Source organism: Hemicordylus capensis, chromosome 2 (assembly GCF_027244095.1).
Source record: "Hemicordylus capensis ecotype Gifberg chromosome 2, rHemCap1.1.pri, whole genome shotgun sequence".
In the NCBI taxonomy this organism is placed as follows: Eukaryota; Metazoa; Chordata; class Lepidosauria; order Squamata; family Cordylidae; genus Hemicordylus; species Hemicordylus capensis.
In genome coordinates this window covers 210,496,809-210,507,888 of record NC_069658.1, presented here as the reverse complement: position 1 = coordinate 210,507,888, position 11,080 = coordinate 210,496,809, and the positions used below count along the sequence as shown (strand labels likewise).

The window sequence follows — 11,080 nt, the reverse complement described above, 5'->3', positions numbered from 1 at the left end:
CGGCTTGTTTGCGTTAGGGAAGACCTGTGGGTCAAGGATACACCATAAGAACAGAAGACAGGCCATGCTGGATCAGGCCCAAGAAGACCCATCCAGTCCAGCATCCTGTCTCACACAGCGGCCCACCAGATGCCTCTGAGGAGCCCACAGGCAGGAGATGAAGGCATGCCGTCTCTCCTGCTGCTGCTCCCCTGCAACTGGTACTTTGGTCCTCCCTTGCACCAAAACACTTTGCATGCACAGGGTCTCATAAGAACATAAGAACAGACCTGCTGGATCAGGCCCAAGGCCCATCTAGTCCAGCATCCTGTTTCACACAGTGGCCCACCAGATGCCGCTGGAAGCCACAGGCAGGAGTTGAGGATGTGCCCTCTCTCCTGCCATTACTCCCCTGCAACTGGTACTCAGAGGCATCCTGCCTCTGAGGCTGGAGGTGGCCCACAGCCCTCTGACTAGCAACCATTGATAGACCTCTCCTCCATGAAGTCATCCAAACCCCTCTTAAAGCTATCCAGGTTGTTGGCTGTCACCACATCCTGTGGCAGAGAGTTCCACAAGTGGATCATGCATTGTGTGAAAAAGTACTTCCATTTGTTGGTCCTAGACCTCCTGGCAATCAATTTCATGGAGTGACCCCTGCTTCTAGTGTTATGTGAGAGGGAGAAGAATCTCTCTCTCTCCACACCATGCATGATTTTATAGACCTCTATCATGTCTCCCCACAGTTGTCTTTTTTCTAAACTAAAAAGCCCCCAATCTCCAATGTAAAGGAACTCAGGTAACAGGGCTGTAGACCAGAGACTACTTGAAAACTCGTTTATTTTCGGAAGGCATGCTGAAGTGCGGATACAAGGAAAAGACTCCCATCTTTTCAGATTCGGCTCCATAAAATGAGCCCAGGTGGCTGTTTGAATGAAGTCCACACGTTACTTTGCCCGTAGGAGAGAGAAATGGTCCACAAAAGAAATGGTGGAAGAAAAAGGGGGAAATCTGGCAGATATACACTGTCCTGAATTCAGCTGTGTGGAAATGGAGTAGGGCTGTCTGGACATCAAGACCCAAAACGTATTTTGGGAATGTCACCTTGGGACGTGTGGGAAGTTCTTGGACAGCCATCGAAATGGAGAACTGGCCACAGCTGTGTTTAAAGTTGCTTCCCTTCTGCATCAAAGCTTTCCCCCAAGAATATCGAGGGAGTAGATGATAATTCGTCCAAAGAAATCTGTGCTGTTTTCAAAGGTGATCTTCAGTTTATCCAATGTTGTTTCGGGGAGGAGGAAGTTGTGGAAGGAGCAGTCAAGGAAGGGTGCGTGTGCGGTGGGGGGACCCACAGAATCCTCAACTTTAGAGGGAGAACCATGTTTAATTGTGGCTGGTTTTAAAAAGTGCTGCAAACCGCATGCAAAATACGTGTTGCTGCCACCTTGACCGTATCTTCGCTGTGGCGATAAAGCTTCACTGCCTCGTGGCAAACCGTTACTCTATGTTAATTCTAATTTTAGTTCCCAAATCCCGTTTTACTGACATGTGGAGCTTTCCCAATCCATTGCTTCCCACAGTCTCAGTGAAAATAATGAGGGGAAAATGTTGACAAGTGGGAGGTTTCCTTAGAGGTTTCTACCATGTACTGAAGAGGCTAGCCAATTTCCTGTCAACAGAAGCTTGCCTCTTCAGCAATGCATGTTGGTCCATCACCACCCGCTGCCGTGGGTCAAGAAAGGATATCTGGAGGGAGTTGGTATCTTCAGGATAGAAGGAAGTAACTGGAGAAAGCTCCTCTCCTTTCCTGCAACCTTCAAAAAAACCGAAGGAGAGAAGGATTTAGTTTGGAGAAGATTTGCCTGCAATTATGGTTACTACACTGTGGTATAGGGACAGTAATTTCCCCCTCATTGCTTCCCCCAATTTCAGTGAAAATAACCAGGAGAAATGCTGAGGAGTGGGAGGTTTCCACCATGTGCTGATGAGGCTAGCCAATTTCCTGTTAGCAGTAGCTTGCCTCTTCAGTGGTGCAAATTGTTGCAACTTAAATTTAGACTTTCCTAAAAAAAAAAAAAAAAAAGTTTGCTGAATTTGATCAAAGGTCCTGTTTCCAACAGTTACTGGCCCAGTGCTTTTGATAAACCCATAAGCAGGATATGAAAGTGGTAGCTGTTTACTCTCGGAGTCTAGTATTTGGGGATAGACTGCACCTGAATGTGGAAATTTAAGACGTGGAAGTAGTTAAGATTCACTTGGGGCATTTGCTGTGACCAGGTGAGCAGAGGGTCTTTTAATTCTATTGGGTGCAACAATAGATCTAGCCAATATTTAGTATGTCAGGTGACTTTTGTGCCTCTTTCTCAAAAGATTAGTGACTCAGGAATAAGAACATCCCGTGAAACAACTTTCAGCCACATTGGGGCTCTGTACCTTGTAACGTGCATTTCTGACTGGTAAAGCCTCCCTGGAATTGAATCTGGATTTGGGAAACCTGGACGGGCTGTGGAAATTCCAGCGTCAACCACTGGATGGTGCCCTGAAACCAGCCAAAGAAAAACACCAAAAACCAGAGAAGAGAAATTCTGGTTAAAAGGGAGAATTTAGTACAAGTGCAAGCTTTAAAAAAAAAAATGATGCAGAGGATATATTTCAAACTGCCCATTCCTTGGAAATGGAAGACTTGAACATGCTAATAAAGTTTCTGCAATGAATGTGATTGATAAAGCTGGTTTATACCGAGTCAGACAGACCCTACATCCATCTAGGCTGTTGTGTACTCTGATTGGCAGCAGGTCTCCAATGATTCTGGCAGAGAAAGGGCTTTCCTAACTCTCAGATCCTTTTCAAGGAAGATGCTGGGGAACGAACCCGGGACTATCTGCATACACAGCAGGTACTCAGAGCCAAGTTATGGTCCCTTCTCCTAATGCAGGAAGCCAACGAAGGCTGAAGTCAAATGTGGCATTGATGGCATTTTCTAAATTTCAAAGTATCCGAAACTGAAGCCCTCTTAACAGCTCTGTGGGTAGGGATGTGCAAAGACGATTTGGCGCAATTCGGTCAAAATTCGGACCGAATCACAGGTATGCAAATGGGTTCGGTCAAACCGATTGGCTGGGTCAAGTGGTTTGACAAACCAGCTCAAACTGGTTCGCAATTGATCCGCTCCACAACTGATCCGTTCGAACCGTCCCAGTTCGCAGCGGTCCGGTTCGTGATCAAACTGGTTCTCCACATCCCTATCTGTGGGCACTCTGTTCTGTGCTTTGCCTCTCCCCTCCCCACCATTTCCTCTGCCTCTGCCTCCGCATCCATGGATGTATCAGGCCTTCTCCATGGTTCTGCTTGACAAATCGAGTCAAAGAGAGCCTCCTAGAGTTGCCAGCATATTTTGTGGCAGGGCTCCTCTTCTTTCAGCATTTGGGCAATAACCTTGACACAAACCACAATGCGGCAGGGATCTAGGAGAAATCCAATGGCTGAAAATCCTGTGTCCCCAAACTGTGGCTGTGGGGATGGCAAAAACCTTCACTTGAACACCAGCTGTTCCAAACAGAGGAGCCTTGCCAGGGAAAAAGTTGGCAGCTCTAGAACTCTGAAAAACCAGCTGAAGGGCATGTTTACTCAAAGCCATGATGTCTCTCTCATCAGGGAGTCCCTAGTTTGAATCCTGCTTCTGACATGAGTTAGCTACGTGGATTGGGGCACTCTGTCAGCCTCAGTTTTCTCCACCTGTACAATGGGGATACTAACACTGTACTGGGCTGCCTTGCAGGGGTAGCAGCATCAAGAGCATAGGAACACAGGAAGCTGCCATATACCGAGTCAGATAATTAGTCTATCTAGCTCAGCATTGTCTTCACAGACTGGCAGAGGCTTCTCCAAGGTTGCAGGCAGGAATTTCTCTCAGCCCTATGCTTTGGTAGTTTGTTGGTTCAATTAAAAAATCTTGTCCTATTAAAAATAAATAAAAAATCTTGTCCTATCTTGGAGATGCTGCCAAGGAGGGAACTTGGAACCTTCTGCTCGGCTCCATCCCCTAAGGGGAATATCTTGCAGTGCTCACTCTTCTAGTCTCCCATTCAGATGCAACTAGGGCAGACCCTGCTTAGCTAAGGGGACAAGTCATACTTGCAGCCACCAGACCAGCTCTCACTTCTTGTTATGCATAACACTCTCCTCAGTGTTATGCATGTGATTATTTCCTCCCTGGTTAATCCTTTCAGCCCACCTGGTCCGAGTTCCAGCAGGTCTCTTCGTTCCCATCAAACATGTACTTCTTCCCAAACTGCTTTACCTCTCGGTTAAGGACGGAGCTGACCCTGCGGGTGTTTGAAGAGGAAACCATGAGGAGGAGGAGGAAGAAGATACAACTGTTTGCCTTAAAAGACTGTTCATGAAGAAGTTGATTCTGCACTAGGGATGTGCAAAAAATTTCGGGCACAGAACGATCTGTGCCCGAAACGAACAATTTCGGGTGATTCGGGGCCGAACCGAATCACCCCCGATGCCCCCCGAATTTTTTCGGGCACGAGCCGAATCACCCGAATTTCGGGCACAAAGAATTCGGGTGATTTGGTTCATGGTTGATTTTTGGCGATTTTTTAAAGTTTTAGTGACTTTGGGGCAGTTCGGGGGCATAGCATGGGATTTGGGCAAAAGGAGTGGGGTGGGGTGGTAGTGCCTAATGGGTGCAGGCTACCACCCCAATTTCAGGGGGATTGGGCAAAGGGCTGATTTTTGGTAAATTTCTGAAAATTTCATGTCTTTGGGGCAGATTGGGGCATATTGGGGCAGAAAGTGGGGGCTGGGGCAGAATAGTGGGGTGGGGTGGTAGTGCCTCATGGGTGCAGGCTACCACCCCAATTTCAGGGGGTTTGGACAAAGGGCTGATTTTTTGAGAATTTTTGAAGTTTTGGTGACTTTGGGGCAGTTTGGGGGCAGAAAGTGGATCTGCCCCAAAATAGTGGGGTGGGGTGGTAGTGCCTCATGGGTGGAGGCTACCACACCAATTTCAGGGGGATTGGGCAGAGGGCTGATTTTTTGAGAATTTTTGAAGTTTGGGTGTCTTTGGGGCAGATTGGGGGCAGAAAGTGGATCTGCCCCAAAGGAGTGGGGTGGGCTGGTAGATAGTGCCTGATGGCTGGAGGCTACCACCCATCCCCAATTTAAGAGTGATTGGGCAGAGGGGTGAATTATGGTGAATTTATTTGTATGAGGTTTGTCTTCATAAGGTGAAGTGTGCTAAATTGATTACTTCCTCATATTATTCATAGTAAAGGAAAGTGTGAAAAAGTGAAAGTGGGGTCATGAGAGTTGTTTAATGGAAAAAAATCTCATTTGCTATGATAGAATGAGAATTCACACCTAACTTAGGTGTGAATTCTCATTCTATCATAGCAAATGAGATTTTTTTCCATTAAACAACTCTCATGACCCCACTTTCACTTTTTCACACTTTCCTTTACTATGAATAATATGAGGAAGTAATCAATTTAGCACACTTCACCTTATGAAGACAAACCTCATACAAATAAATTCACCATAATTCACCCCTCTGCCCAATCACTCTTAAATTGGGGATGGGTGGTAGCCTCCAGCCATCAGGCACTATCTACCAGCCCACCCCACTCCTTTGGGGCAGATCCACTTTCTGCCCCCAATCTGCCCCAAAGACACCCAAACTTCAAAAATTCTCAAAAAATCAGCCCTCTGCCCAATCCCCCTGAAATTGGTGTGGTAGCCTCCACCCATGAGGCACTACCACCCCACCCCACTATTTTGGGGCAGATCCACTTTCTGCCCCCAAACTGCCCCAAAGTCACCAAAACTTCAAAAATTATCAAAAAATCAGCCCTTTGTCCAAACCCCCTGAAATTGGGGTGGTAGCCTGCACCCATGAGGCACTACCACCCCACCCCACTATTCTGCCCCAGCCCCCACTTTCTGCCCCAATATGCCCCAATCTGCCCCAAAGACATGAAATTTTCAGAAATTTACCAAAAATCAGCCCTTTGCCCAATCCCCCTGAAATTGGGGTGGTAGCCTGCACCCATTAGGCACTACCACCCCACCCCACTCCTTTTGCCCAAATCCCATGCTATGCCCCCGAACTGCCCCAAAGTCACTAAAACTTTAAAAATTCACAAAAAATCAGGACTTTGCCCAATCCCCCTGAAATTGGGGTGGTAGACTCTACCCATTGGGCACTACCACCCCACCCCAAAATTTTGCCCCTGGGCCCCTTTTTACCCCCTGAATCGATTCGGATTCGGATTCGGATTAAATCCGAATCCGAACCGAATCAAGGGTGATTCGGGTGACCCAGATTCGGGCACAAAACAGAACGGGGGTGATTCGGCTCGGGTCCGAGCCGAATCACCCGAAAATCCGAATTGCACACCCCTATTCTGCACAGAGTTTCAGCGGAAAGATCTGGGGTGTTTTGTTTTTTTTAAAGGCCCCCAAATCAACCTTAGGCTCGTCATTTCTCTCCTTAAGGAAGTGCCCAAGATGCTGACCTGCTGATGGTCTCAGGACAAATCAAGGAAGCCATCTGGATGCCGACAAATCTGCCACCTGGCAGCGTAAGTCCACTGATGACAACTCGGTTAGAAACAACCTGTTGTGGAAGTGAATTGAAACCCAGTTAGAGCCATAAACTAAATATTCTACAGCCTATATGTACAGTATGTTGCCTCCACTCGCAGGATAGGTTGCTGCCATACATAGTATAGAATACAATATGGTATGAGATTGAACACCGCTCTGTATTAATTACATAATTTTGCTGTCTTTGTACCTTTATACTCAGTGTCATTCTGTTATTAGTGTTGACTAACTTTTATATATAGTTTTATGTTAGTAGTCTTAACTTCTAGCTTCTTCTACTTACTATACTAAGTAATTTTATAGAGACTTTTTCTTATTTCATAGGAGTAGATTGTTTGAACCATTTTTGTCTATTTTGCTGTTATGCTGGTCAAAGACCGAAATAAAGACTATGCTATGCATAAAAGTCAATATTTGTTTTGTTTATTTTTACATTTGTATTCTGGGCTTCCTCCAATGATCGCAGAGCAGCGTCCATGGTTATGGTTATCCTCACAACAACCCTGTGAGGTGGGTTAGGCTGAGAGAGACGTGACTGGGCCAAAGTAACTCAGTGAGCTTCATGGCTGGACAGGGATTTGAATTCGGGTCTCCCTTGTCCTGGTCCAACACTCTAACCAAAGATTTGTTTTAAAGCAGGATTGTCTACAGCTTGGATCCACTTGTCGTTTTATGGGCACACAATTTTACTGCCATAGTGATACACAAAGTTAGCCAAATCGGTTAAAGTGTAGGCACAATCTGGCAGACACAAGAAAAATCTTGCTAGACTAAATCAAGAGACCACGCAGTCCTACATGCTGATTCCAAGAAAGGCCACAGAATCCCAGGAAGCTCACAAGCAGGTCATGTGGCATTCAGAGTTATACTGCGCCTTAACATGGAGGCTTCACATAGCTGACATGAGTAACAATCAGCAATAAACCTCTCCCCCATTAATTTTGTCTGATCCCCTTCTAAAGTTGCCTAAAGCAGCTTCTTCACCATGAGCCCCACCGCCTGTTAAGATCACCTGGAGAGGTTCGTCTGCGGTTGCCACCAGCTCGTCTGGTGGCTACTTGGGAACGGGCCCGGAGAAGAGAGCTGGTCTTGTGGTAGCAAGCATGACCTGTCCCCTTAGCTAAGCAGCGTCTGCCCTGGTTGCATCTGAATGGGAGACTTGATGTGTGAGCACTGCAAGAGATTCCCCCCTCGGGATGGAGCCGTTCTGGAAAGAGCAGAAGGTTCCAAGTTCCCTCCCTGGCAGCATCTCCAAGATAGGACAAGTTTTTTTTATTGAACCAACAAACTACCAAAGCATACAGTACGTTACCAAAGCACAATTATATACAAAGTGGTTGTTTGTACATCATATATCTACAAAAATTTACACACAATGATTTGGAAACCCACAAGGTTATGAAGTATATGCAGGTAGTACTGTAACTCGGGGGTGGGGGATTTCAAGGCACTTCAGGTAATCGGGGGGGGGGGGTTACGTCCAACGTCCATTTCCACAATTTGTCCCATTGCTGTTTAGAAGAGATACTCTTGTCTTTTTGCACATAACCATACAAACTTTTCCAGAAGAGATTTACTGTCTCATCCGCGTGAACCTCTTGGTCGCGTCTTCACTCCCTATTCCTAGGCAGGAGCATTGCAGAAATGACATACAGGTTTACTAACCTGATTACGAGAAGGGGAACGTTCCAGTTCCCTAGTATGGGGGCACCCGTTCCGTCCCGTTTCCTTGAAGGTTTCTTTCTGGGACCTCGAAAGGAGGTTCTATCGCTCAAACCCAAAGTTAGTTCTTCCCAAGTCTGTTTTTCCAAATCAGGCCACTAACAGCTTGCTTACTCCCTGCCACAGGCTTAGAGAGATTCCTGCCTGCAACCTTGGAGAAGCCGCTGCCAGTCTGTGAAGACAATCCTGAGCTAGATAGACCAATGGTCTGACTCAGTATATGGCAGCTTCCTATGTCCTATGTCCTTCTCCGTTGCTGCCCCCGGACTTTGGAATGTGCTCCCTGTTGAAATAAGAGCCTCCCCATCTCTGGCAACTTTTAAAAAGGCACGGAAGACACATTTATTCACCCAGGCTTTTCATTAGATTTATGATTTTAATATTTTTAATATTGGGTTTTAAATGTTTTAAATTATTTTAATTGTAAACCACCCGAGACACAAGTTTTGGATGGTATAGAAATATTTTAAATAAAAATAAATAAAATAATAAAATAAATAAAGCTACCAAGGAGGTGGAGTTTGAACAAACTGGGTCCATCCCAGCATGCTGATTTTGGTGGGCAAATATGGGGAAATTTTGCATTTTCTATCAGTCTGGCAGCCAAAAAAATATTCCTCAGCTTTGCAGTTTTGTTTTCAATTCCTTTCCTAAACCAGCACAGAATTTGCCTTTAGATTTAGAACATAAGATCAGCCCTGCTAGATCAGGCCCAAGGTATTGAGAGGCAGCGTGCCTCTGAGGGTCATTATTATTAATTCAATTTCTATACCGCCCTTCCAAAAATGGCTCAGGGTGGTTAGGAAGTGGCCTCAGGGTCCCGTCCTCCCCCCAGCTTCTTATTGCTGCTGAACAGACCAGCATTTTCATGGAGCTCAAATATCTAAAATAAATGAATGTCGTTTGCAAAATTTCAGCAGAAAAACCCTAAAACCAACCCTAATCTGAATTCCCTGGTACTGAGTCAAAAGGCAGCTTCACAACAGAACATATAGTACTTTCCCCCTTCTTTTTGGTGGGGGAAGCATTTATAATAAATTAAAGATCAAGAGGAGAACGGTTTCCCAGCTCCCTGTGGGAATATCAGGGAAGATGGGGTCTAGACCTTGCCGATATGCATTCTCTGAAATGTAGTATGCACTCCCCGCTTAAATAAGAGCCTCCCCATCTCTGAAAACTTTTTTAAAGTCTTGAAAGACATTCACCCAGACTTGTGGTTTTAAATTGTTTTAAGGTTTTGATCTCTTTTTTTGTTTATGTTGCAGTGCTGTGAAATGCCCAGAGATGGAAGTTTGGGGCAGTGGGTGGGTGGATTATTATTAGTATTATTTATTCAGTTTCTATACTGCCCTTCCAAAAATGGCTCAGGGTAGTTTACACAGAGGAATAATCAATAAATAATATGGCTCCCTGTCCCCAAAGGGCTCACAAGCTAAAAAGAAACACAAGATAGACACCAGCAACAGTCACTGGAGGGATGCTGTGCTGGGGGTGGGTAGGGCCAGTTGCTCTCCCCCTGCTAAATAAAAGAGAATCACCACGTTCAAAGGTGCCTCTTTGCCTAGTTAGAAGGGGATGGACGGATGGATAGTTAGAAAAAAGCCTCCCCATCAATGACAACATTTTAAAAGTCTTTAAAGACGCATCTGTTCACCCAGGCTCTTAATTAAATATTGTTATAATAGTTTTAACATAGTTTTAAAGTTTTTTTTTAATTTTTAAATTGTTGTAATGTATTAATTTTTCTATCATTTATTTTGTTTTAACTTTTCTGTCATTTATCCTGTTTTAACTAACGTTTCCACTTTTCTGTTGTAAACCGCCCAGAGACGTAAAAAGTTTGGGTAGTATAAAATAAAATAGAGAGACAGATCTAAACACAAAGTATACATTTCCAGAGTAAAACAACACACACTTTCTAACTTATAACTAAGCTGTCTGATCGCGGTGGCTTATTTCAAGTGTAAACCAAGCACCGCAGTCAAGCAGTGATTAGCCATTTCTGTGCCCCAGTTTGAGGGTTGCCACCAGCTCAGCAGAGAGTAGGGGGAAATCTCCCTCCGGGGCTGCTCTTGTCTTGAGCCTTGAAAGAGCAGCTCCAGGGAGAGGCGGAAGACGACCCAGCAGCGTCGCAACACTGTTGCAAATCGAGCGATGTGAAATGGCAGAGGAGCAGGGGGCGGTGCAAACGTTGGCAACCTCCCTGCTCCAAATTGTACCCACCTGCGGAGGGTTACAAGGAGTGGGTCTTCTCTGCGGCACCCCACTATTGCACGGGTCCTCCTGGGGGGCTCCTTTCTCTTTTCCAGGGAGGAGCAGCACCAACCACAGAGCCAGGGGGGCGAGCCAGAAATTGCCATGTGCCTCCTCCTGGCTTCCTGTTTCCTGCCATTCTTAAAGACACACGACGCAAAAGTTTGCAGGCTTGTGCTGCTGGGGGGAAAAATAGATTCCGGTTTGACCTATCCTCTCCCTGACCACCAGGTGGCGCTGCTTGAGCACAACCAGGACAAATAAGAAAATAACATTTGATTTTTTTTAAAGGAAGATTCAGATGGTGCAGTTCTGGGCAATCAGTTCTATCTAGCCTGTGCTGAGATTCCTACAAAAGAAGGATGCAGGAGGAGCTGAGCCTTTGGTCTGATCCAGCAAGGCCTGTCTTATGTTCTTAGGTGGGCCTGCCAGCACCAAGTAGCTGTGAGGGCTAGATGGAGCCTCCATGCACAAGCGCAATCTACCTTGGGGTGCTGTGGCAGGATAGGTG

The 11,080-nt window shown here is 45.8% G+C and overlaps 1 protein-coding gene across 1 annotated transcript; it reads right to left on the bottom strand.

The window, feature by feature from the left end:
• Window positions 1–802: 802 nt before the first annotated feature.
• Window positions 803–10,699, bottom strand: NR2C2AP (nuclear receptor 2C2 associated protein). Its single transcript, XM_053289420.1, has 6 exons — window positions 10,540–10,699; window positions 6,504–6,604; window positions 4,214–4,304; window positions 2,413–2,518; window positions 1,726–1,793; window positions 803–1,283 (listed from the first exon to the last, which is right to left on the bottom strand). Exons 2-6 carry the CDS (start codon window positions 6,536–6,538, stop codon window positions 1,167–1,169), a joined length of 417 nt encoding a protein of 138 aa, XP_053145395.1. The 5' UTR covers window positions 6,539–6,604; window positions 10,540–10,699; the 3' UTR covers window positions 803–1,166.
• Window positions 10,700–11,080: the final 381 nt, after the last annotated feature.